This window comes from Microtus ochrogaster, linkage group LG7_11, assembly GCF_000317375.1.
Source record: "Microtus ochrogaster isolate Prairie Vole_2 linkage group LG7_11, MicOch1.0, whole genome shotgun sequence".
Taxonomy (NCBI): domain Eukaryota; kingdom Metazoa; phylum Chordata; class Mammalia; order Rodentia; family Cricetidae; genus Microtus; species Microtus ochrogaster.
This window is the reverse complement of record NC_022032.1, coordinates 20,703,400-20,727,246: the sequence shown is the minus strand read 5'-3', so window position 1 is coordinate 20,727,246 and position 23,847 is coordinate 20,703,400. Positions and strand designations below refer to the sequence as shown.

The following is a 23,847-nucleotide window of genomic DNA, read 5'->3' as shown; positions in this document are numbered from 1 at the left end:
TCTCTCCTTTATAAATTCCCATTGGAAATATTACAGCTCATGTTATGTTCTTCCTTGGTTATAATTTTTTAAAACTCCATATTTTGGAAAGCTTTACTAAGGCATAGGACAGATTCAGTGTACTGAGTTATTTCTTCATTTCTCAAAGTGTTCTAATGAGAACCACGTTCCATAGGAGAAACGTTAATTTATATCATAATTAACCACCTTCCTCATGTTTCTTAGAAACTATAGGACTGCCTATAACCTTGTACATGAACTGAGAGCCCATGAAACTAATATTCTGGAAATTAAGACGATGGCAGGATTTATAAACTACAAGGTATAGTTCTACTTTGAAATAAAGGAGATTTACCTTTCATTATTACCTTCTTTAAATGCAAAAATCAAAATCAGTTTCTTGATACGAAAAGTTGGTATTTGATGAATTATGTTCCTTTTTTTTTTTTGATGTTCTTTACTCAAAAATGGTCTTGACTCTCAGCAGCCTCATAGTAATAGCTGTGTTTTGGGTTTTTAGGTACTAATTATTGAGTCTTTCAGTGTTTGTTTCTGAGAAAGAGAGAGGAGTAGTCGGGTTAGAAAGCTGCCTGTTGAATTTAAACGATGCAGCATATTGGAATTATGTAAGCATTTCCTGGCGTAATGACTCAGCCATAGAATAGATACATCTGTTTAGTATAGTGGTTTTATTATTATTATTATTATTATTATTTTTATTTTTTTGGTTTTTTGAGACAGGTTTTCTCTGTGGCTTTGGAGCCTGTCCTGGAACTAGCTCTGTAGACCAGGCTGGTCTCGAACTCACAGAGATCTGCCTGCCTCTGCCTCCCGAGTGCTGGGATTAAAGGCGTGCGCCACCATCGCCCGGCTAGTGGGTTTATTTTTGTGTTTTGAGACTTGCTCTCACTCACTGTTGCCTAAGCTAGTCTTGAACTCTGGGGCTCAAGTGATCTTCTTGCCTTAGCCCGTTTAGTAGCTGGGCCTGCAGCATACACTGCCACTGTTGGCTCAGTTCCTTTAGTGAAACCATAGATATTGTTTGAGCATTTTAAGATTGTGTATTGTAGAAGTAATCCTGTTTATCCCATCCCTGTCCTCTCCCCGTTCCATCCTTGTGTCTTGACCTGTTCTTCCTCCCTGGCTTCCAGCCGACAAGCAAGGCTGTTATCATTTTCCCACTCATTTAACAATGCCTGACACTGGTGGGTGATGTGTGGCTGAGAACTTTTTTAGTGAACACAAATCTAAAAGTGAATATTTCCTGATCTGGTAATCCCCCTTTTTTTGGAAATTTCTTTGCCAATTGTGGGAGTATCTGTAACTCAAAATCTATGGATGCTTACTATATTTTCTAATAGGAAAATATTGGAAATAACCTTACAATGGGTGATTGTTTAATAAATAACTATACATTTATGAATGTGGCAGCTTCATCAGTCAAGATGAAGTGGTAGTTATGTGTCTTAGTTTGGTTTTATAGCTAAAAGCAACTTGGGAAGGAAAGCGTTGATTTGACTTAAATGGCTCAGGTCACAATCCATTGAGGGAAGCCGAGGTAGGAACCTGGAGGCAGGAGCTGATGCAGAGGCCATGCAGGGGCGCTTCTTATTGGCTTTCCCTTCATGGCTTGCTCAGCTGCTTTCTTACAGCACCGAGTACCATCAGCCCAGGGGTAGCACCACCTGCAGTGGCCTGGGTCCTTCCCATATCAATCATTGCCTACTGGTGATCTGATGGAAGGATTTCCTCAGCTAAGGGCCCCTCTTCACAGATATGCCTAAGTTTGTGTCACGCTGACAAAAACCAACTCTCATATTTAGGATTAGATAGATAAAGTAAGGTGTAACTCAGCATGGTAATCCTGGTGCCACATGGTTCCTAGTTTGTAAATGTGAATACTCAGACACTTGCCTGTCTGTAGATTGTACTGGCCATGTGATAAATGCTGATTGCCTCTGAAAACAAAAATGAAATGACTGAAGGACACAGATGGGTAAAGTGCCTGCTGCACAATCATGAGGGTTTCAGTTTGGACCCCTAGAACCCACGTAAAAGCTGGATGTGGGGGCATATACCTATACCTCCAGCACTGAGTGGGGTGGGGTGGGTGGGGCCCACAGGCAGATCCTGGAGCTCACTGGGTGGCTAGTGTGGCTGTAATTGTGAGCTTCAGGCTCAGTGAGAGACTGCTCTCCTAAGTAAAACAGACAGTGATAGAGCAAGGTACTATGGGGTCTTCTAGCTTTCACATGTGCACACAGGTGTGCATGCATACCACACACACACACACAGATTTTTTTTTATGTATTTCTTTGTACCTAAACAATAAATTAAAAGTTGTTCTAAGCTTATGGAAATAAATTTAGGCTTTATTTCTGTTGGATTTCTGTTTACCACCAGCTCATGTGGATTGTACCATTTGGGAACTATGTGTTTTTAGTGTTCCAGGGAAAAGACATTTTGAAATTTTCTGTAGCCCTCAGTGATAGGCAACTAACCCTTGATTATGCAGGAGAAATGTTTAATTTCCTGACAATTCTAATGCTCAAAGTCACTCTCTCCTTTATAAATTCCCATTGGAAATATTACAGCTCATGTTATGTTCTTCCTTGGTTATAATTTTTTAAAACTCCATATTTTGGAAAGCTTTTCTAAGGCATAGGACAGATTCAGTGTACTGAGTTATTTCTTCATTTCTCAAAGTGTTCTAATGAGAACCACGTTCCATAGGAGTAAAGGCTGAGATTTTGTGCTCTTTTAAAGTTAGTCCTAGCGTTTGCATATTTTCAGTGTGTATGAATATGTCTTTAGGCTTCTCCCTTACTTGGAGATTGACTTTTACATTTCCCTCCAGATTTGTAGGCTGTGTTTTCAGCACAACACCCCATTGGATGCAATTGCTCAGTTTCGGAAGCACATTGACTTGTGTAAGAAAAAGATTGGAAGTGCAGAGCTGGCGTTTGAGCATGCTGCATGGATGTCTAAACAGTATGTTGAAGTTGCACTTTCTTAATAGTTTAAAAATAGAGTGTCGGATTTGAAGAGATGACGTTGGCAAAGGCTTTGGCTGTATACAAAATTTGGTGGTTTTTTTTTTCCTTATTAAATAGGGCTTTAATAGAATGCCCCAGGTGTGTATCCAGGAATAATATGTATTGATTGGTATGCTTTCTTAATGGAAGTCAGATAGTTTATGGTACCATTTTTGCATTCAGCATGTATTTATTGGGTTTCCACTTTGTGTTTGTATCCTGAAAATATAGGAAAGCACAAAACAAAATTCCTGCTTCATAGAGCTTACTGTCTGTCTTAGAGTTAAGGTTTCTGTTGCTGTGATAAAACACCATGACTAAAGACAGCTTGGGGAGGAGAGGCTTTATTTCATCTGACACTTTCAGGTCTCAGGAATCACTGAGGGAAGTCGGGGGGCGGGGGGAGGCAGAAACTCAAGGCAGGAACTGAAGCAGCGACCGGAGAGGAACTCAGCTTACTTGCTTGCTTCTCATGACTTGCTCAGCCCATTTATTACCCATCCAGAGCACCTGCTCAGGAGTGGCTCTCCCGACAGGGATGGGGCCTCCCCCATTACTAATCCAGACAGTGCCCACAGACTTCCTACAGGCCTCTAATAGAAGCATTTCTCACCTGAAGCTCCTCTCCCAGATAACTCTAGCGTGTGTCAAATTAACAACAAAAAGACCAACCGGGACTGTGTTTATTTAAAAATTACCTAAATAAAGTTGCTTCCAGAAAGTTGGATTTAATTGAAGAGTGAAGCCGATGCTAAGGTCTGAATGGTGTAGTCATGGGCTTGAGTTATCACAGATAACATAAATAAAGAACTGTATTTGTAACTTATCATTACTGTACGTTATTATTTACAAATAAATTAGCTGTTATTCAGTGGTTTTATTTTAATAATACAGTGTGCTGAGCTTACGGTTTCCAGAATGAATTCTATTAGAAGTAAGCTGCTTTTCCTTCCCTTTACTATCCATTCTTTTCATCCCTTGGTTTGTTTTCTTTAAGATTCCAGGCCTTTGGAGATTTATTTGATGAAGCCATTAAGTTGGGGTTGACAGCTATTCAGACGCAGAACCCTGGTTTCTACTATCAGCAGGCAGCTTACTATGCGCAGGAGCGGAAACAGCACGCCAAAGCCCTCTGTAATCATGATGTAAGTCCTGGCCCGCATCACCTCGCACTCAGGACACTAACCTTTCCTTCAGAGAAGCTAGGGCTCAGAGTATTGATTTTTTTTTTCCCCCTTTGTCTTTGAATATCTTTTAAATTATTTTGACTTTTCAGTTTTAACCCAGGTATTCTACTTTTAAACTTGCTTGAGCAGGTTTTGCATGTATTAAATTTTTAAAATTTGTCTTATTGTGATTTAAATATAGTATTTTAATAGATGATTTAAACTTGGTTTTGTAAAGAATATGTCGACTGGGGCATTAACAAGTTTGAGTCAATAGAATAGAAAGTAAATTGAGGAGCTTTAAAGCTAGGCATAATCTCTTGACACAGAATTTCCTTTTCAGAAGTAGGGTGATGGATCTGAAGGGTCAGTACCAACCTTTAGTTATGACGTTCTCATAGGCTTATTGGTTGCAATGTAAAATAGGAATTCTTTTTTAAAAAGATTTATTTACTTTTATGTGCATTGGTGTTTTGCCTTCATGTGTGTCTGTTTGAGGGTGCCAGATCCCCTGGAACTAGAGTTATAGACAGTTGTGAGCTGTGGGTGCTGGGGTTTGAACCCTGGTTCTCTGAAAGAGCAGCCAGTGCTCTTAAACTGTTGAGCCACCTCTCCAGTCCTGTAAAATATGAATATTATAAAGACTTTATTAGTATATGTAACAGCAGGGAAACACGAGAAGGCAAATGTTTAGAAAAATTTAGTGTTAAAGTGAAATGGACAGAACATATTTAAATGGAAAAAGTAGCTTGACAAATGATGCTGATTGGTTACAACTAAGGTTTTGTGCTGCAGTAAAGAATAACGTGTATCTTAACAAGTGGCAGGAGATTAGTAATTTGGAATTTTATCTTTTTCCTTTGGGTGTTTTAGAATTTCTCAGTAATGTAATTATATTACATTTGGTTTTAGATACACAAAAGAGAAAAGGAATTGTAAATATGTTCTTTCTAGTGCCAGAAAACACCCTTTCCACCAATACCAGAATTAATACAGAAGTAATAATGAGAAAAAAATGGCTCTTTTTGTCAGGACTCCATATAATGTCAATGATTTGTGAGTGAAGTCAGCGTCACAACCAATGATATCTTTCTTTCTCTCTATCTCTCTCTCTCTCTCTCTCTCTCTCTCTCTCTCTCTCGTTTTTGTTTTTTGAGACAGGGTCTCTCTATGTAGCCCTGACTGTCCTAGAACTAGCTCTATAGACCAGGCTGGGCTTGAACTCCCAGAGATCCGCCTGCTTCTGCCTGAGTGCTAGGATCAGCGGCACATACCACCACACCTACTTCAGGTTTATAGGATTTCCAAATGTTAGTAAAGCATGTTAAAATATGTATAATGATGCTTTTAGACAGGCTTTTGATGCTTATATTTATGGATATTTCTTTATTCGGTCAAAGATTGGCCGAGAGTTAATTTGGGATGAATTCCATAAGCTCTTCCTTAGCTCTGTTTTTTGGATTGCAGGCCTCTGTGATGTACCCCAGTCCTGATCCCTTAGAAACACAAACAGGTGTTCTTGACTTCTATGGACAGAGACCCTGGAGGCAAGGAATCCTAAGTAAGTAATTTTTCTTCTTTTCCTTTCATCCTCAGACAGACAGACAGCTCTCCTACTGTGTAATGGCAATGGAGCCAGGGAAAACTATATTCAAATTCATAGATATGCTTTTTAAACTTCTTTTAAAATGTGCTTTCCTAGTCTGGTAGTCTGGTTTTTGTTTGCTTGTTGGTTCATTTTAAGATTTGTGCTCTTAGTTTTTAGAATGGTTTCTTTCATCATATATTAGAGTAACTTAGAGTTAAAGGCATCGATGTGACTGAAACATTTGAGTATTTAAGCATTTTAACTTTGGTGATTTTATTTAACATTTTAAAATGGCATTACCATGTATTGCCTTAAAAAGAGTTTGTGTTCATCTTTTTGCATTCAGCGCACATTTGACTGGGCAGCATCTGTGGCAGTGGCACCTTAGGTGCTATGAGTCACACACTCCAGTTGTCCACAGAACATGACGGTGTGACGGGAGAACGCTCGGCAGCTGGGAAGAGAACACCAGGGTTAGGAACGTTCTCTCAGAACAGAGACTCCGAGAACTCTCCATGATAATAAAGCTGCCTCTGAGAATCTTTAAGATTCCAGAATGTTTGCAGTCTTAAATGCACTCTGTTCTGGTGAAGGCTCCAGGAGTTTGTGTGAAGAGTTCTGTTCAGTGAGCTAAGATGGATTGCTTCTTGTCGTACATAGGCTTTGATCTTTCTGACCCCGACAAAGAGAAAGCGGGCATTCTCGCCATTCAGCTGAAGGAAAGAAGTGTTGTCCACTCTGTGAGTTGCTCCCCGGCCCCAGTATAAATCACGCGGGCACTATTCTAGTAAAACAGGAGACAGTTTTGACTCCAACGCCCCACGCCTTTTCTGTCCCAACAGGAAATAGTAATCACTCTTCTGAGCAATGCTGTCGCACAGTTCAAGAAGTATAAGTGTCCCCGGATGAAAAGCCACCTCAGTACGTACCCAGCACACCCCGCCTTGTGCTGCTCGGAGGAGTGCTCAGTTTCTTAAGCCTTCTTTTCTTTGCAGTGGTTCAGATGGGAGAGGAGTATTACTATGCCAAGGACTATACCAAAGCTCTGAAGTGAGTCAGACTTACTGCTTATTTTCACAAGTACTGATTGCCTTACAATGTAATTGGAATAGACGCTTACATTGCAGGATTACATTACTGTGCCTATTTTTATTTAATTCCAGTTATGAGATATCTTCTCAAGTGTCCTCTGCTACATAATTGGTTAAGTTTTTAGGTAACCTCAGCTGTAGCCAGATGTGAACAGTAGCTGCTGAGGCGTCCCAGTAGGACTTGTGTGTTTACGTCGTGAGAAAAGCACATGGAGTTCTCAGAGGCCTTTCCACCCTCTGGAGAGCCCATCTTCCTCCCTCTCTTAGGCTGCTGGATTACGTCATGTGTGACTACCGGAGCGAAGGGTGGTGGACTCTGCTCACCTCCATACTGACAACAGCCCTCAAGTGTTCCTACCTCATGGCCCAGTTAAAGGATTACATTACTTATTCTCTAGAACTCCTTGGAAGAGGTAACGATGCAATTGCTTGCATCATTAATATTTTTTAAGTTGGAATGATGGTTTATTGTCAGGTATTTGGAAGTACTTTTGTGCTGGACCTGGTGGTGCACACCTTTATTCCCAGGAGGCAGAGACGTGTGGATCTCCTGAGTTCAAGGCCAGTCTGGTCTACAGAGTGAGTCTGAGGACAGCCAGGCTCACATAAAGACTGTCTCAAAACAAACAAGCAAAAGAAGTACTTTTATTATATGAAATTCACTGAGCTTAGTTATCTTAGAAGTATTGACTCAAAAATATCTTAAGTTGGTAAAGTGCTTGCCCAGTTTCAGCTGCCAGCACCCATGTGTATGCCGGGCATGGTGGCCCGTGTGTCTAAGCCCACTGCTGGGGCTTGCTGACTAATCGGTCATAGTTGGTGACCTCCAGGCCAATGAGCAGCCTTGTCTCAAAGGAGGTCCACACGTCAACATTTTAGCAGGACTGAAGAGGTGACCCAGTTCTTGGCACCCTTGGGCAGTACCCCACAAGTAGGGGGACGGACTGAGCTGCCTGCCTTACCGTTCTGCTCTCTTTTCCTATCTCAGCTTCAACTCTGAAAGATGACCAGAAGTCTCGGATCGAAAAGAACCTCATGAACGTTTTAATGGTGGGTTGATAATTCTTTGACGGAGGTGTACGGCATGTGCACTTTGTAAGAGTGCACACAGACCTGCCTCTGTATGTACTTTCCCTCAGCTAATCGTGCACATTTGGAACTCTCGCTGCAGAATGAAAGCCCTGACCCTGAACCTGACTGTGATGACGCAGCTAAGAAGACTGCTCAGAAGCTGTGGGCTGACCGGGTCTCCCTGGCTGGAAGCAATGTTTTCACAATAGGCGTACAGGACTTTGTGCCATTTGGTGTGTAAGCAACACCCACAGTGTCTAGAGAACCCTTTGTCTGCAGTGGATAGAGGCAGAACAGTCAATATGACAGGTGGTCAGAGGACAGCCTTCTAAGTGGATAATAATGAATTATTCTTCTCCTCAGTGTCATAGCAATAAGCTAGCAAATACTTCAAGTTAAACAAGTATTTATTGAATAAATACGTGAATGATGAAGGCCTTTGTCTAATTCATTATTACTTTAAAGCACCACGAGGAAGAGCATTTTCCAGTTTTGTCTTTTTTCTTTTTAAAAAACTATGCTATATGTGTAACAACATAGTTGACGTCAGGGTTCTCACCCTTCCGGATGGTGCAGCCCTTTAATACAACTGCTCAGGTTGAAGTGACCCCAGCCATAAAATGATTGCTGTTGCTACTTCATAATTGTAATTTTGCTGCTGCTGTGAATCATAATGTGGATATTTTTAATATGTGAACCCAAAGCGGTTGCAACCATAGGCTTACATATTAAATAACACTATAATAGAACGATTTGATGTATGTGTTTGTTAGGGTGACCCACTTAGAAAAAGTGAATTCAAATTTCTTACTGTTCTGGGAAGAGTGGTTTTACAGTTGAAATTTTCCCCTGCTCAAATTCTTTATTTATTAAAATATACTTTGCTTATTTGTAATTCAAGTCTTATATGAAGTATTCTTGAATAGATACCTGTTTTGAATAAAGTTTTATGCTTTTTTGGGCTGGAGAGATGGCTCAGCCATTAAAGGCTAGGTTCACAGCCAAAAGTATACTTTATTGTCTAGGCAGGAGTTTTGAAATAAGCTAATTCAAAACGACTCCTTTTCCTTTTAAGTTTTGGTACCAACATTTTATCATCAAGTGTGTTTTTAAAATTAAAAATGTTTATGGAGCTGGGCAGTGGTGGTACACACCTTTAATCCTAGCATTCGGGAAGCAGGGGCAGGTGGATCTCTGAGTTTGAGGCCTGCCTGATATACAGAGTGAGTGAGTTCCAGGACAGCCAGGCCTACACAGAGAAAGCCTGTCTCAAAACAAACACACAAAAAACAGCAAAAGTTTTTTTTTTAAATTTTTATTTACCTTTGGTTTCTTAATCAGAGAGAGTTGTGTCTGTGTTTGCTGAACAGCTGCCCCCTGTAGAACACTGTAAGCAAGAAGGCAGTAAGACTGCAGATGAGCTGTTTCTGTAGGGAACTCCCAGGGCAGTGTATGCTGAGTGCCTGGCCCTGCCTGACTCTGCTCTTCTTGTTTGATTTCTAGTACAATGCAAAGCCAAGTTTCACGCTCCGAGTTTTCACGTGGATGTTCCTGTTCAGTTTGACGTCTATCTGAAGGCTGACTGTCCACACCCCATTAGGTTTTCCAAGCTCTGTGTCAGCTTCAATAATCAGGTAGTGTATCACTTGATGTGTTTCTGTGTGCATGTGTGTGTGTATGTGTGTGTGTGCGTGTGTGTACGTACATGTCAGTGTAGCTCTCAGTAAGCTGTGTAACATGAATTTAGTAAATTTTAGATCTTACTGGTTTTATAGTTATCAACTGACTTTTGGCAAGGCTTATTTAAAAATAAATGTACTTGTATTTCCAAATGCCTTGCAATTCCAAAATGTTTTTCCTGCTCTTAATTTTTATTTTCTTTTCAGGTTTAAGAAAGACAAGAATACTATTCTTAATTTTTATAATGTGTAACCTTAATTTCAAATAAGTTATATTCAGTGTGAAGATAGTCTAACTTTTAGAATTATTTGCTGTTCTAAGAGGCCACTTGTTTGTTCCTGTCTGCTCAGCCCCAAAATAATCACACAGAAACCATAATATTTGCAATACTGTTCGGCCAAAAGCTTAAGCTATTATTTCTGGATAACTCATCTTAAATTAACCCATATCCATTAATCTATGTATTGCCACAAGGCTGTGGCTTACCAGGTGAAGTTCCGGCATGTCTGTCTCTGGGAGTGGCTACATGGCTTCTTCTGACTTCATCTTCTTTTTCCCAGCTTTCAGTTTAGTTTTCCCCGCCTACCTCTAGTCTGCCCTGCACAGGCCTAAGACAGTTTATTAACCAATGGTATTTGCAGCTCTGTATGCTGCGAATACCATTGGTTAATAAATCAACTTGCTTCATTTGTTTTATCATTATCAGTTTTTGGTTTTGTATTTATTGTTTGATGCAGGATCTCATACTCAAGCTGGCTTCAAACTTATTATATAGCTTGAAATGGCCTCTAACTAAATTCTTTTGTTGTTTTTTTGAGATAGGGTCTTTCTACATAGCTCTGGGCCTGTCCTGGAACTCACTATGTAGACCAGGCTAGCCTAGAACTCACAGAGCTCTGCCTGCCTCTGTCTCCCTAGTTCTGGGATTAAAGGCGAGCACCATCATGACTTAGTTTTTGTTTTCTTAGCTACTATGTATTTGTTTGTGCTATAATCAAGTGGAGTAGGTGGACACGGTTGTTTTCTTAGCTACTATGTATTTGTTTTTGCTATAATCAAGTGGAGTAGGTGGACACGGTGCACAGTGAACATGTGCTCCTGCAGTCCTGCTCTGCCAAGGATCCTCTCTGCTAGCTTCTGAAACAGTCTAGTGTTTTCTGTGCACACATAAGCAACGCTTTTATGCTGTGTGCATATGAACATTTTAAAGTGTAATATAGTAAAGTCATGTGCTGGAGTCTATTCTCATTCATTTTTTTTTCTTTTTTTTTTTCTCATTCATTTTTATGCTTACTTAATAGATAGTCATCTCCTGGTCACCTAGAAAGTATATTAAGCCTTTAACCAGCACATTTATTGGGAGTTATAATATTCTTCTCGTTGTGACCCTAAGGAGATACTGTGTATCAGTCCCATTAAATGTAAGAATTTTAGGGACACTGAATGAATGGCAGATTTCTCAGTAAGCCGTGCAGCTAAATGGTGTCATCTCAACTGGAAACCTAATTACAGTAGCCGTGACAAAGAAATGAGAAGTCAAATTAAGTATAAAAAGATGGGACTGGGAACACTTCTAAGAAAACGGTATGCAGGAACAGGAACACGTGTGTATTTATTTCTTGGTGAGTCAGGACAGCAGCCTTAGTAGAACAGGTGTGGGTGGGGGCTCTGAAAATGAAACAGGCCAAAATAAAAATGTTTTTTTTTTTTCGAGACAGGGTTTCTCTGTTTAGCTTTGGAGGAAAAAAAATTTATTTTTTAGATGGTGGTGGCACACACCTTTAATTCCAGCATTTGGGAGTCAGAGGCAGGCAGATCTCTGTGTGTTCAAGGTCAGCCTGGTCTATAAGACCTAGTTCCAGGACTAGAGAGAAACCCTGTCTCAAAAACAAGCAACCAAACAAAAAACAAAAACAACAGCAACAAAAAGAATGAAACAGGTGCATTAATAAAGCCTCTTAAGATGTATTTATTGATTATTTTATATATGTATACATGTTAAAAATAAAATACACTTATTTTAAATTTATGCATATTTTTATATATTTCATTCTGATAATGAATTTTATCTGTTTTAGTAGAAACTTATTGATAAGACCAGAGAAATGCCCTGTAATTGAGATATTTATTTAGGTAAATCTAGGTCTTCTGAAGATCATTTTGTTTACTGTCCAGCCCTTACCCAGAGATTGCTTCTGATTATTTTAATGTTGTTAAAACAGAAACTTGAGAAAGTTTATTTTAAAGAAATAATATGGAAACTAATTAGACATTAATTCTATCTAATTACAAATTGGGTCAGGACGCTAGTTGTGGGAATGGAGACTTTAGGATATAAAAGGCGTTTCACAACAGATAAGTCTAGGCTGGAGTGATACCTCAGTGTCAAAGCATGTGAGGACCTGAGTTCAAATCCCCAGCACACACACAAAGTCATCTGTGCATGACCGCAGGCGCCTACAACCCAGTGTTGGCAGAGAAAAGTAGGCCCTGGAAGCTTGGAGGATATCCTGAGTCAGGGAGAGACCCCGACTAAAGGAGCTAGGGGCAAGTGCTCGAGGACGAGCCCAGGGGCATGTGTACAGCACAAAGCAGGCTAGCCTGGGTTTGTGAGAGAGTGGGAGAAGGGATGGCGTAGGCTGGGTGAGGGACAGGAGCTCTGTGCATGCTGCTGCTTTGGTCTGACTCGGTTTGCCTTCTTCGACTAGCTGAAACCTCCCCTGGCTGCAGTGTCTCCCGTAGCCCTCACTGTCTTCCACAGCTAAGACTCTTAGGTTCTGGGACACATTGTTGCTGTTGTTTCCAGTCCCCTTCATTGTGAAATCCTCAGCGTGACATTAGAGGGTCAGTCCAGGGACCGTTACGTCACTTTTCCTTGAATTGCCTCCAAGTCCATTTCTTTTCTAAATATGAGGCATGAGCTTCTTCCATAGTTAATAACTAATAAAAATGCCATTGTAGAATAAAATATCAACTTTGAATTCTTCTTGTATGCTGATTGTATCTTATTTGAAATTCAAGCTGCAGACCACAAAGAAACAAAGAAAATGGGTGTTTGATAATCGTCAGCCAGAAATGAGAATTAGAGTAGATAAGGATTTCCTGTGATGGTGATTTGTCCACTGTGAGAGGAGGCTGCTCTTAGGGGCTCCTAGGGTTATCAGCAGATGGGAATGGTGACTCTGTTACACACACACACACAGAGGCACTCATGCACGCACGCACACACAGGCTCACATAAATAGTAATGGAAAGTAAGGAGGTTTTTTGTTTTTAAGGAAAGAGTGATAGATGGTGATCCCTGGTGTAACAAGGAATGTACCTTTCGTTTTTCCGTGAGAATCAGTGCTTCCAGAAGTCGAGTCGTGTGTACTAAATGTTTTTTTTTTTCTTGGTGTGAGCACTGAGTAGGTAAACTCCTGAGTCCAAGATCATTTGGGCTGGAACTAATGTGCTTCGAATCGCTCGGGTGTTTGATACCTGCACATGACTCTGCTCACCTCTCTCCAAGGTCTACAACCAGTTCTGTGCACTAGAAGAAGCGTCCACAGCAAGCGGAGTCCTGGCGAATCTGACTCAAGGAAAGATGTGCTTAGTTCCTGGCAAAACGAGAAAATTGTCATTCACATTTGTTGCAAAAACTGAAGATGTGGGAAAGAAAATTGAGGTTAGTTATAAATTTGCTTAAATATAATTTCACTGACAAAAGCAGTATGTTTATGTTAAAAATTTAAATAATATGGTAGTTTAGTAGCTTTCCTTCCATATGCTCTTCATCAACATATTTGTGCTTTAAAATTATTCAATTAAAGAATTGGGCCTCATGGACGTAGAATGAATCCTTCCTAGCATGCACAAGGTCCTGGATTCAATCCCCAGCCTGATGGACAATAGGAATATACTCTATATATTCCTATATATTATATATACAATACTCTAGTTCTAGCTTTTTTTCACTCAGTAGTGTAATTAGACATTGTTTGCTCTTACTACATAAGACCAATCTCATTTTTTAATCAGTAAAATATCAGTTAAAGAGTTTTCAACAATTTGTATTATATAATACAACAAATTTATTTATATAATAGGACCTAAATTAGAATTTATCTTTTGTTTGTTTATTTTTGAGACAGCATTTCTCTGTGTATAGTTTATCTTTTTAATGTTCAAACATCGCTGCTTGCATCTATCTAAAGACAATGAAGGTAACTATTTTAACAGGTTGACATAGTATCGGCAGCAGTGTGATGAAAATGATACCTTGTGTTGTATAAACTCTGGAGCCCATCTGCTCTAGTTAGGAGACTCATTCCTATCCACTCTACCCGGGAGGGGCACAAAAGCATAATCCAAGAATAATACTGTGGTTTTGAAGAAACCGAGGTCACAAGACTCCTGTCTAGTTTTCCCACAAACACTAAGAATTCCCCTAGCACAACTCCATTCTTGGACTATGTTCTGACACTTATAACTGTATTTTATTTTTTACTTGGTATCTGAGGAAACCTATCATTATAATTAATAATCTTATGTTGAGTCCTTTTGGTAATGCATTTATTTGAAAGTGATATTCAGCTAATAAAACATTTCATTACTAATGCTGTAAGTACTTTCAGCAGAAATGCCTGTGGGTTAGACACTAGGTCGTGACTGTGTCAGCAGTACTTCCTTATTTCCGTCCATGTCCACCAACGATCATCTGTCTGTCAAGTGCCGGCAGCATGTCTACACATGCACGCACCATAGCTATAATAACACCTATGTATCACGTCTATACATAATCTCTATTACTTGGATGTCCCAGGTATAATGAGCACCTGCCCAGAGTGAGAGGGTTCTGTTCTTTCCCATCCTGCGCCTGGCGAGGTGAACTTAGGTGTGATGGTCCTCACTGTGATGTTATTGACAGGGGACGATGATCAGCAGGCATGTGATTGGATTTCTGGTTCATCTTCCTTGTACAGATTACCTCTGTGGATCTGGTTCTGGGCAGTGAGTCAGGCCGGTGTGTGGTTTTGAGCTGGCAGGGAGGAGGAGGAGATGCTGCGTCCGCCCAGGAAGCCCTGCAGGCTGCAAGGTCTTTCAAAAGACGACCGAAACTTCCTGACAATGAGGTTCACTGGGACAGCATCATAATCCAGGCAAGCACAATGTAAGTGTGCTTTGAAAACACATTGGAGATCGTCTTATTTCCTTTAAATGCTGCCCTGAATTACTTCACTTCTTTAAGTTGATTACTGAGCTGTTTCTTTTCAAAGGATCATTTCGAGAGTCCCAAACATTTCTGTACACCTGCGACATGAGCCTCCTGCCCTAATGAATGAGATGTATTGTTTGGTTGTAACTGTTCAATCCCATGAAAAGTCCCAGATCAGGGATGTGAAGCTCACTGCTGGCTTAAAGCCAGGTAAGCATTCATTTTTTAATTTGGTGAGCGTCAGTTATTATGTTGGTCCAAAAGTCGCTGTTTTTTTTTTTTTTGCGTTGTTGAAATTTGCCATTTGATATTCGAATTATTAATAGTGTGGCTATATTATACACGGTTTTAAAATGGGTTTCTCTCTTTATGTCTTTTTGATAATTACTACTTGCTATTTATTTTATATTTCTGTTATACTATGGAAATTGTGTAGCACAAAGAGCAAATCTGAATAATTTTCTTTAAAAGAAAGTTTTGGTTGCATAAAGCTTTACTTATTTGGGGGAAGGCTATATGCGCCATAGCATACATGTGGAAGTCAAAGGACAACTTGTGGGCGTTGATTCTCTCCTTCAGTCATGTGTGTTTGGGGGATCAAGCTCAGGTTATCGGGACTGGCAACAAGTGCTTTTACTTGCTGACCCATTGAGCAGTTTTCTTACACAAGTTAAAAACGGATAATAAAGCATTGGCAACAGCTTGCAATATCAGCAAGACTTTTGACTGTAAATGGAGACTGCCCTATCGTTTCCTAGCCACACAGACCCGAATAAATCCCACAGAAACGATATTAATTACAACACCGGCCAATGGCTCAGGTGTATTTCTACCTAGCTCTTACACTTTAACCCATTGCTGTTATCCTGTGTATTGCCACGTGGCCATAGCATTACCTCATTTTCTACATGTCTTACTTCCTTGGCGGCTGACTGGTGTCTCACTTGACTCTGCCTTCTTTATCTCTGCTCGGATTTCCTGCCTGACTTTACTCTGCTATTGGCCGAAATAACTTTATCAATAAAAGCAACACATATACAGAAGGACCTCCCACATCATTTGACCTTTGAACAAACACAGTGTGGTGGTTGTTGAAGGTGTTTTGGAAAGTCTTGAAGATGCGGAGTCAGTGACCGTTTGAGGGCAGTCATCAGAGCTGATGCTTTCAGATCTATACAAGAAGTTGCCAAGGAACTCACCCTGGTCTGTTCTGTGGTAGTCAGCATCTGAGGCGAGAGGAAAAGGCGGGAAGTGTGATAAGTAGATATCTCCATGAGCTGACTGAAAAGGAAGAAGGGATCATTTCAACTGTTGCTCTCATATTTTGTACAATAGCAAACTGTTTTTCTGACCCAATGGTGAGGTGAGAGCTGGCAAAATGACCAGCTCAGACACGGGTTAAGAGGCAGTTCCAAAGCATTTTGCAAAGACAGACTTGCACCAAAAAGCTCACCAAACAGCACCAATAAGGTTGCCATCTGCTGTCCTGCTGCTAGTTTGACTCATGGCAGCTTTCTGTGCCCCGGTGAAGCTGTCAATAGGAGAAGCATGCGCAGCAGATCAGTGAGGTGCGCTGAGAAGCACTGCACACTGGAGAGCTCCCTGTTCTCTGCAACACCAACCGCATCATACAGCTGGTGCTTCTGACACGGAATGAGCTGGATTCTGAAATGTTACCCCATCCACCATGTTTACCTGGCCTCTTGCCAACTGACTACCCTTCTTTAAGTATCACTACAACTTTTTGCCGGGAAAACACTTCCGCAGCCAGCAGGGTGCAGATGATTGCCAGGATTCTGTTCAGTCCCAAAGCACAGATTTTTTTACACTATAAGAATAAAACTTCGTTCTCATTGGCAAAAATACATTGATTGTAATAGTTTCAACTTTGATTCATAAAGATGAATTACAGTGAGCTAAAATGCAGTCTGAGACATAGTTCCCTTCGCACCAGCATAGTAACAAGACAGGATATTTGTTTAAAAGATGGTACAATATAGTGTGCTTCGTATAGTAGTCATTGTTACAATAATGTCCTAAAACACCACTGTATCAACCGTCATAGGGCAGGATGCTAACCTAACTCAGAAAACTCATGTGACTCTTCATGGAGCAGAGCTGTGTGATGAGTCCTACCCCGCCTTACTCACGGACATTGCTGTGGGAGACTTACATCCTGGGGAGCAGGTGAGCATGCTCGGCAGGGCCCGGAGAGGACGCAGGTGGGTCTCTAGTTCTGAAAAAGCAGGGGAGGCAGGGGAGCATGCGCAGCAGGGCCTGGTGGGTCTGTCGTTCCAGAGGAGCATCGCAGAGCCCTGGGACAGTGGCCGCTAGCCCACATCTCTCACGCATTTTCATATTTAAGTATGTAAAGTATCATAGTCAGTTTCTGTGCAGTGTTTTAGAATAAGCAACCCTCCTGTGGATTGTTGCTGGTGAAATCACTGGTGTCTGTAGCTGCAAGAACTTCTCAGTCAATTTCTGTTTTCTGCGAAGTGGACAGAGAGAGTAAAAGAGGTGGAGGATCGTGTCCTGAGAGTTCCTCAGGGTTCATCAGTCACATCAGCCACACTGTAACAACCTGTGGAAAGGATGTAACTAGGAGTCTCTAAATGGGAACCTTGTCTTCTCCGTAACACTAAATTACAGTGCTTACTGTGTTGCAGCTGGAAAAAACAGTGTATGTTCGCTGTGGAACAGTGGGCTCCAGAATGTTCCTTGTGTATGTTTCTTACCTGATCAATACAACTGTTGAAGGAAAAGAAATTATTTGCAAGTGTCACAAGGTATTTTTTTATGATCACTTTTCATGTATGAAGTACTTCCATTTTGTGTTATTTTAATACCTTTTTAATCTTGGCAGTAACATGTCACCTTATAAATCCCCCTTTTAGTCCAGCAGAAACAAAAGCCAGGGAATTGGAGGTTATTATAGTGTGGGTTTTAGAGGTTGTGGGCCATGAGCTGTTTACAAGTTATTGGGAGAAAAGTGGTTGTTGAAAGGGTGAGCAATAGCCGGGCGATGGTGGCACACGCCTTTAATCCCAGCACTCGGGAGGCAGAGGCAGGTGGATCCCTGTGAGTTCGAGACCAGCCTGGTCTACAGAGCTAGTGCCAGGACAGGATCCAAACCCACAGAGAAACCCTGTCTCGAAAAACCAAAAAAAAAAAAATAAAATAAAATAAAAAAAGAAAGGGTGAGCAATGCTTCCTAGTTAAGAACAAGGTCAGTCAGTAATACTGTCAGGAACTTCACATAGCCTGGTGTGGGCAGAGTCTCTTAGACAGGACTTAGGAGATGGGCTGCCAATCTCCACGCTTTTTTTTTTTTTTTTTTTTTTTGGAGATGGGTTTTCCCTGTGTAGCCCTGGCTTTCCTAGAACTTACTATGTAGATCAGACTGGCTTAAACTTGGAGAGATCTGCCTGCCTCTGCCATGCCAAGCTTGCACTATCTCATTTAATTCTCATCACCTCTGAATATTAGGAAACTAAGCCCTGGGGTCTAGGTTTATATGTGTGACTTTCCTAAGTCACGTGACAAACATCTGTCTGATGTTACAGCCTGAACTTCCAACCAGCACAACCTTCTTCCATTTACATTTGTGTATTTTACACGTGTGTGTGTGTGCTCGTGTACATACATGCATGCCATAGTGCGTAATGAAGGTTGGGGAACAATTGTGGGAGTTGGTTCTCTCCTGCTGTGTGGGTTTCAGGAACTGAACTCAGCTTTCCAGACTTGGAAACAAGCATCTTTATCCTTGGAGCCACCCCACTGGCCCAACATGATCTTCTGAAAAGATTTCTCACCAGTGTGTTGGGCTGTTTGTTTTCAAAGGTAGAAAAACGCCGTGGCTTCTCAGTCTTTAGAAGGGAGATCAGCGATTAGGTTAGAGTCGAGCTCCGTGATCAGATGTTCACCTTTGCCACTCCCATGGTAGCCACGTGACTTCCATTTTAAAACTTAGACATAGTAGATAGTTATGAGCTTACATTATATGTGCATGGCAATTATATCAGTGTCTGTAACATTACTCTGAGATTATTTCAGTTATTTTGAGCCAAAGTAAGGTAAAGAATTTGCATGAGAAGGGGTGCAGATTCTGGACTTGGCCACATTTGTGACATTGGGCAGTAGTGATGCCTGTCCTGCCTTCTTCACTCCATCCTGAGATGAGGAATGCAGAAGGAAGCGCCTTCCCGGGTGACAGCAGGTGACTTACTAGACCGAGCAGGTCGTTGTGTAGGTTTCTACAAATGTTGTCTAGGAAAAGGCCCTTGCTTCTTAATGTGTAACTTAGAGTTGTTTATCAGTCGATTCTAGATTGTGCTTTGTATGCGTTCTAACTTTAAAACTTCACGTTAAGAGCTATTAAAAAGCCATGGAATAAGTGCCTACTGTTGTCTTGCAGGATGAAACTGTAACCATAGAAACCGTCTTTCCATTTGATGTCGCAGTCAGATTCGTCTCCACAAAGGTATGCTCCTGCGGGGCATCCTGGGACTCAAGTCAGTCAGAGAGTTGGAAGGGAAACGTGGAGTGGGTTAGAGCGATCGCTGACCTTCCGTCTTGCTTGGTGGCAGTTTGAGCACCTGGAGAGAGTCTATGCGGACATCCCCTTCCTGCTGATGACGGATGTTTTAAGTGCCTCACCTTGGGCCCTCACGATTGTGTCCAGTGAGCTGCAGCTTGCTCCATCTATGACTGCAATGGATCATCTGGAGTCCCAGGTGGACAAAGGTGAAACTTTGCATCATTCTCACATGAGGGGCAGAGGTTGCCTGTGTTGGTGTGTGTGTGTGTGTGTGTGTGTGTGTGTGTGTGTAGTTAATTTTTGCCCAGACTTTTGAAGAAGTTAACAGTTTTGTCCAAAGCCTGCTCATCTCTTTTCCTACATGTTGCTCCTCTGCTTGCTCCTTGTGACTCATGAGCTTAGACTTTCTGATCCTCCTGTGCAGTGCTTCCTACTTCATCTTCACACCCACAGCATTGGTCACGCTTCTGTCGTAACAGCCCGCGACACTGCCATTATCCAGGGTTAAGTATGGCTCCTTTTGAGTCAGAGCCATGGCCTTCTCTTTATATTGTCCATGTCTCTATATTGTGATGTCATTTAATGAGTGTAGATTAAATTGAGGGATGATTTCTAGTTGGAACCTCTGGTGTGTCAGTGTCTTATTGCTGGTGTAACAGTGACCATGAAGTTAGTATGGCCATAAAGTTCTGGAGGTCAGAAATCCTAGAAACAGTGTGTTGGTGTGGGGAGTTACTGCTCAGATGCCAGAGAGACTCTGGCTAGTGGCCTCTCCCAACTCCTAGGGGCCACCTGCATTTTGCCTCATGCTCCTTCCTTATTCATAACCAACAGTGTAGTACTTCTTTGCCATAAATTTACCACATTGGTATTTGTTAATAGACATCATGATTATTTTGGTTAACTTAGGATTTAGGGAGAACCTCTGTAGCCTGTGTTATGAATATCCCAGGTTTTTGTAAAAGCTTGAACCCCTGCATTTCTAAAAATGTATCAGGCTACATTACTGTTACTCTTTAGGTTTACTTGAAACAACTTAAGAAATGAGCCAACCCCTTTTCTTTTTCACTGGGGGCTACTTTTCTACAATCAGATAGCCATTCATCTAGTACAGCCCTTTTTACTGCACAAGCAGGTGAGGAGGGCTGTTGTTTTGTAGTTGGTCACAGATTTGTTAAAGCTGTGTTAACTAGACTCTTGTCAACCACTTGCATTTAAAGACTGACATTGTGGCTATGAAGGTAGAGACTGGGGTTGGTTAGATGTTTAACGTCAAGATATTTGCTGTGATTTTGATAATAGGACACCTTCCCATATAGAGGTGAACCTCCAGGGAACAGTGGAGGAGGTGACTGCTGATGTTTGAGCAAGAGTTTAGTAGTGAGGAAAGAAGAGTAACCGTGTGAATAGTACCACAGTAACAAAGGTTTTTTTCCTTACCTCAAAATGTTTTTCTTTCTTAATTTTTTTTTTTGCAGAGGAAGTAGGTATTTATTTAGTGGGTTATGGAGGGGTAAGGGAAAAGGCGAGAAGGGGAGATGGGGGAAGAGGAGAGAGAGAGAGGAAGTGGGGGGACCATGGCAGCAGCTACCTCTTTGAGAGAGAAACAGAAAGGAAGGAAGGGGCTTGGGCTGCAGGCAGGAAGGAAGATATCTGCCTGCCTCAGTCCTTACTTTTTTTTTTAAAGCCATAATTTGGAAAAAGGAAACTAATAACCATAGCGTATCATTCTTTCTTCAAGTTATCTGTGTTCATTACTTTTCAGTAGGACGTTGTTGCTGATATATGGATGCCCTGTTAGTGGTAGTGGTGTGTGTGTGTGTGTGTGTGTGTGTGTTGTGTGTTGTGTGTTTGTGTGTGTGTGTGTGTGTGTGTGTGTGGATGTGTGTATACTCATCTATGTGCACATGCAAAAACCAGAAGAGGATGTCAGGTGTCCTTTATAGCTACACCTTATTCTCTTGAGATAAGGTGTCTCACTGTACCTGTAACTAGACTGGCAGCCACCAAGTACCGGTGATAACTCCTTTTTTCCCCCTCCCCTCGATACTGGGGTTACAGGTGCGTGTTCACCGATACCCAGTGTTTTGGAGGCGCAGGAGATATGAACTCTTTTACACAGCTATGTCCCCAACTGCCTCCCACTGGTTTTCACTATAAAGAATATAGATAGATTAGTCCAAATACTGGACTTTTATGACCTAGAAAATGTCGCATGGCAATTCTGAGCTCTGGTGTCTGTGTTTCTAAAACGGTTAGTTTGTAAGATAAGGATACTGCTTTGCTGTCTGCCTGGGGTGAAATCTCATAGATGAGTCATGGCGTGGGCTGTAAGGGTTCTGTCTTACAGTTGTCCTACAGACAGGAGAGAGCGCCAGTGAGTGCTTCTGTCTTCGCTGCCCGTCTGCCGGGAATGTGGAAGGCGGAGTGGCAACCGGACATTACATTATCTCCTGGAAGAGGTAAATCCACATCGGCCCCTCTCTTCCCTCCCGTGTCTGCTCTGATGTCTTTACTGTTTGTCATCGCCCTTCATCATGCTGATGTGCGGGGTAGAAGCTGTGGCCATACGTGTGATTACCATGTTAAATTACAATGATGAGGAAGATAAATCCAGCTTTGTTTGTCATGATTCCTTACTGAAATGCCAATAAAATTTTAGTCACACTAAGTCTGAGCCACAGAAAGCACGAGGTGAAGCGCCCTCATTTGCAGTCAGTGAGATTGTTTACATAAAAACCCAAGAGGGGTTGCCAGCAAGATGGTTCAGCAGCTAAAATTGCTCGCTGCTAAGCCTGAAAGCCTGAGTTTGATCCCCAGAACCCACGTGGTGGAAAGAGAGAACCAACTCCCACAAGTTGTCCTTTGACCTCTACGCTCATGCCGTGGCACACACGTGCCCATATACATGTGTGTCCATGTATACACTTAAACATATACAAAATAGTTTTTTACAGAGGGAGTTCAAAGGATTAAGGATTAAGCACGGTTACTGTATAAACGTTAGTACACAACTCTCAGTGGTATTTCTGTTGGTCAGAAAAAGGCTCTTAGCAGTGCACCGGAGGAAGGGTCATTTGGGGCTGGAGAGATGGCTCAGTGTGTAAGAGTACTTTTCAGACCTGGGTTCAAGTCCTAGCACCCACAACTGCCTAGAACTCTATTTCCAGGGGATATAATGTCCTCTTCTGGGTCTCTTTGGGCATCAGGCATGAACATAGTACATATTACATACATGTAGACTAAAAACTCATGCACATAAAATAAAAATAACCTCTAAAAAGTTTTATCATTTCCACAGCAATCATAATTCTAAGAAACCTAGGCGTTTGCCTAGTAGGAGATTAGCATTCTCTTTACATAGGAAAGGATAGAACTATAAAGTATTAAAAGAACAGCTGAGCTGGGCTGGAGTAACCTATGCCTTTAATCCCAGCACTCGGGAGGCATAGGCAGGTGGACCTCTGTGAGTTTGAGGCCAGCAGAGCCTACTGAGCTAGTTTCAGGACAGCCATAGCTGCAAAGAAAAACCCTGTCTCAAAACCGTAAATAAGTAAATAAATAAGTAATGAACAGTTAAATAAACAGAGAAGACACATGTTTTATATGAATCGGTCTTTTAAGTTCTTCTACAGATTCATTGTGATTTGTGTAGTAACTTTTATTTCTAAAATGTTAGGAAAGGTGAAAAGCTAAATGGACCCGAGGCTCTTCATATCTTCTAAGTTCTAAGCCTCATTGGGAAGCTCTCAATGTGACTGGCCAGGAGTCTCTGGAGTCTCTGAAGCCAGTGGAGCAGATGGGTTGAACAGGCCTGTAGATCCACACACAAGGAATGGATTTCTACAGAGATAGCACGGCAGGTCAGCTGAGGAAGGCAAGGCAATTTGGAAATTGAGAAAATAATTGACTATCCATTTAAAATGAGTTGTTTGCTATGTGTTATAGGCGAATATTCATTCCAAGCATATTAAAATTCTGTCTGTTAGAAAGCAAAGTCTTTTTACTTAAAAAAAAAAATAGAATTGTCAGGGGCTGGAGAGATTGCTCAGAGGTTAAGAGCACTGGCTGCTCTTCCAAAGGTCCTGCGTTCAATTCCCAGCAACCACATGGTGGCTCACAACCATCTGTAATGAGATCTGGTGCCCTCTTCTTGCCTGTAGGAATACAGAACACTGTATACATAATAAAAAATAAAAAATAGAGTTGTTTTGTTACCTTGGAGTAGCAGCTTCTTTAGGCACAAAAAATAGAAGATTAAAATTAAATTTCCTGGGGCCAGAAGAAGTGGTCAGCAGTTAAGAGCACTTGTTGCTCTTGTGAGACTACCTGAGTTTGGTTACCAGCCCCACATAGTGGCTGATAACTGTTCATAACTGAGATCCAGTGCTCTCTTCTGACTTTCATGCCACCAAGCACACATGTGGTACACATACACACACAAAATAAATAAATCTAAAAATATTAAAATTAAAATTTCCA

The 23,847-nt window shown here is 41.3% G+C and overlaps 1 protein-coding gene across 1 annotated transcript in view; it reads left to right on the top strand.

The window, feature by feature from the left end:
• The window catches only part of Trappc11 (trafficking protein particle complex 11), a 42,341-nt gene that overhangs the window by 10,717 nt on the left and 7,777 nt on the right, over nt 1–23,847 (top strand). The window contains exons 8-26 of the mRNA XM_005362592.3: nt 226–322; nt 2,858–2,991; nt 4,033–4,180; nt 5,669–5,762; nt 6,450–6,529; nt 6,632–6,710; nt 6,785–6,839; nt 7,148–7,293; nt 7,869–7,930; nt 8,052–8,184; nt 9,455–9,585; nt 13,143–13,298; nt 14,596–14,783; nt 14,890–15,038; nt 16,894–17,015; nt 17,495–17,614; nt 19,243–19,308; nt 19,415–19,571; nt 21,716–21,827. Of these exons, the coding sequence (XP_005362649.1) occupies nt 226–322; nt 2,858–2,991; nt 4,033–4,180; nt 5,669–5,762; nt 6,450–6,529; nt 6,632–6,710; nt 6,785–6,839; nt 7,148–7,293; nt 7,869–7,930; nt 8,052–8,184; nt 9,455–9,585; nt 13,143–13,298; nt 14,596–14,783; nt 14,890–15,038; nt 16,894–17,015; nt 17,495–17,614; nt 19,243–19,308; nt 19,415–19,571; nt 21,716–21,827 (2,229 nt within the window). The remainder of the gene's footprint in view (nt 1–225; nt 323–2,857; nt 2,992–4,032; nt 4,181–5,668; nt 5,763–6,449; nt 6,530–6,631; nt 6,711–6,784; nt 6,840–7,147; nt 7,294–7,868; nt 7,931–8,051; nt 8,185–9,454; nt 9,586–13,142; nt 13,299–14,595; nt 14,784–14,889; nt 15,039–16,893; nt 17,016–17,494; nt 17,615–19,242; nt 19,309–19,414; nt 19,572–21,715; nt 21,828–23,847) is intronic.